General features: G+C 41.1%; 1 protein-coding gene across 1 annotated transcript; it reads right to left on the minus strand.

The window, feature by feature from the left end:
- Positions 1-1043: 1043 nt before the first annotated feature.
- LOC131326918 (ethylene-responsive transcription factor ERF109-like) lies at positions 1044-1916 on the minus strand. The gene has a single exon (XM_058359830.1). It carries the CDS (start codon positions 1842-1844, stop codon positions 1059-1061), a length of 786 nt encoding a protein of 261 aa, XP_058215813.1. The 5' UTR covers positions 1845-1916; the 3' UTR covers positions 1044-1058.
- Between the last annotated feature and the right edge of the window lie 247 nt (positions 1917-2163).

Raw genomic sequence — 2163 nt, forward strand, 5'->3', positions numbered from 1 at the left:
TATATTAATATACTTTCATAAATATCAATACATTTTTTACGAATATCAATACATTTTTTATCTATTATCCTTCACTCTATTATCCTCCACCCTAAGAGCAGAGGATAATACACAAATAACTCTAAATAAGTTCGAATATCAATACATATTTTATAGATATTAATATACTTTAATAAATATCAATACTTTTTTTTACGAATATCAATATATTTTTTACTGTATCTATTATCCTTTTACCCTAATGGCGGAGGTTCGCATTTTTCTATTACTATTTGGCAAGTTCACTGTTTACTAGGATCTTTAGTACACGTGGGGGACCATGAGGAGCTCTCCTTTGAAGCATGAGATGATTGTGACTCGGACCCGCTGCAATGTTGTGAATTTTTTTTTTGTTTTTGAAAAATTGTAAAGAGAAAAAATATAATTAATTAGACTTTGATTTCTTAATACAGTACTTTTATAACTCAGGTTTCCGGATCAACTTAGACGCACCTTGACTAATACTTGGGACTTATTCAATAATTTTACCGCTCACTTGCGAGATGTCTAGTCAGAGTGATAACACCTGATAGATTAGAACATGAGATCGTCTCAGCCAACCCCATAAAATTAGAGGCCTTGATTTGCTCGTCGTATGTTGAGATTTATTGCGACATTAATCCACCCCTTGGCTTTAATCCTCCCCTCATGAATAAAAGAGAGAATTAATTCCAAAAAAATCAATCTTATTTAGGAATAAAAAAAACTCAATAATGTCAAGGCCTGCATGCATCATATTTTTCCACGGATAACCTAATAGATTCAACAAGTAGATTTTAGGAATAGTTATCTCGAGTTATCAACAACGCAAACCCAAGTAAGATGTTACAATACTTTCACTGCAGTCAACAATATTTCAAACTCTATACTAGTTTTATTTGTAGCAAGTTTTAAAAAAATACCCTAACCAGCTGCAAACCAAAAAATGAGTATATATATATATATATATATATATATATATATATATATATATATATATATATATATATATATATATATATATATATATATAACACTAGCTAAGAGCTGTGAATATTTCCCGTACCAGAGTCCGACGTCGTATCACCGCCATCCGAACCCACCATTGTCATCATCCATTCCTCTATATCCTCCACTCCAAACACTTCCATTTCCCGCAATTCCTTTTCCCTTTCCTTTCCCTTTCCCATTTCCATTTCCATTTCCATTTCCATTTCCATTTCCATTTCCTCCCTCGGATTTTCCCTCTCTTCTTGCTGCTGTGATTCTGAATTCTCGCTCTGATTCACCAATGTGTTGTCCGGAAAGGGAAAATTGAGCTTCGCCCTCGGCCCGCGGAACTTGATCGCCGCCTTGTCGTAAGCGCGCGCCGCCTCCTCTGCCGTCTCGAACGTCCCCAGCCACACCCGGGCAGCCCGCCGCGGGTCCCGTATCTCCGCCGCCCACTTCCCCCACGGCCTCTGCCTCACCCCCCTGTACTTGTTCTTCTTTATCCTCTTCACGGCTTTGCCCTTCCTGTTTTCCTCAGCCGAATTTGGCGCGAAAAAGTTGCAGCCCAGGCAGCCGTTGATTTTGCAGAACTGACACGTGTCAGGATCGGGGATGGGGAACAATGGGTGTCCGTATTGATCACCGGCGGAGGAAGTGGCGGCGGATTCGGTGGGCGAGAGGAGGAGCCGGAATCCCTGGGCCGTGTCACCGGAGATGACGTTTCGGAGGGCGGCGACCATGACGGAGGATTCTTGCTCGTGGGTGAGACGGGGCGGTTGCGGCGTCGACGGGTGGTGGGAGGTGTTGGCTCCGCCGTTTTTGGGTGAGCTGTGCATGCTTGGTGTTGGACTGTGTTTCTTTCAGGTGGGTTTGTTTTTTAAGGTTGCAGCGGGGATGGGGGAGAGAGCGAGAAGTGGTTATATATAAGTACTCCATGGGATTACGTGGATGCCAGCTCAAACTTTTCAGACACGGATTTGATTGTTTGTTTCTAAATTTAATTTTTGTTCTGTTTTCCTTGGATGGTAGCACGTGAGATTTTTGAAATAACATTGTCCCCCCTCTATTCTTTGAAAAATACCACAGCTTCCCTTTTCAATCATCACGTTGGCTTGGAAAACATAAAAGACAATAAATCCTTTCTACCTTAGGTGG

This window comes from Rhododendron vialii, chromosome 5a (assembly GCF_030253575.1).
Source record: "Rhododendron vialii isolate Sample 1 chromosome 5a, ASM3025357v1".
Taxonomy (NCBI): domain Eukaryota; kingdom Viridiplantae; phylum Streptophyta; class Magnoliopsida; order Ericales; family Ericaceae; genus Rhododendron; species Rhododendron vialii.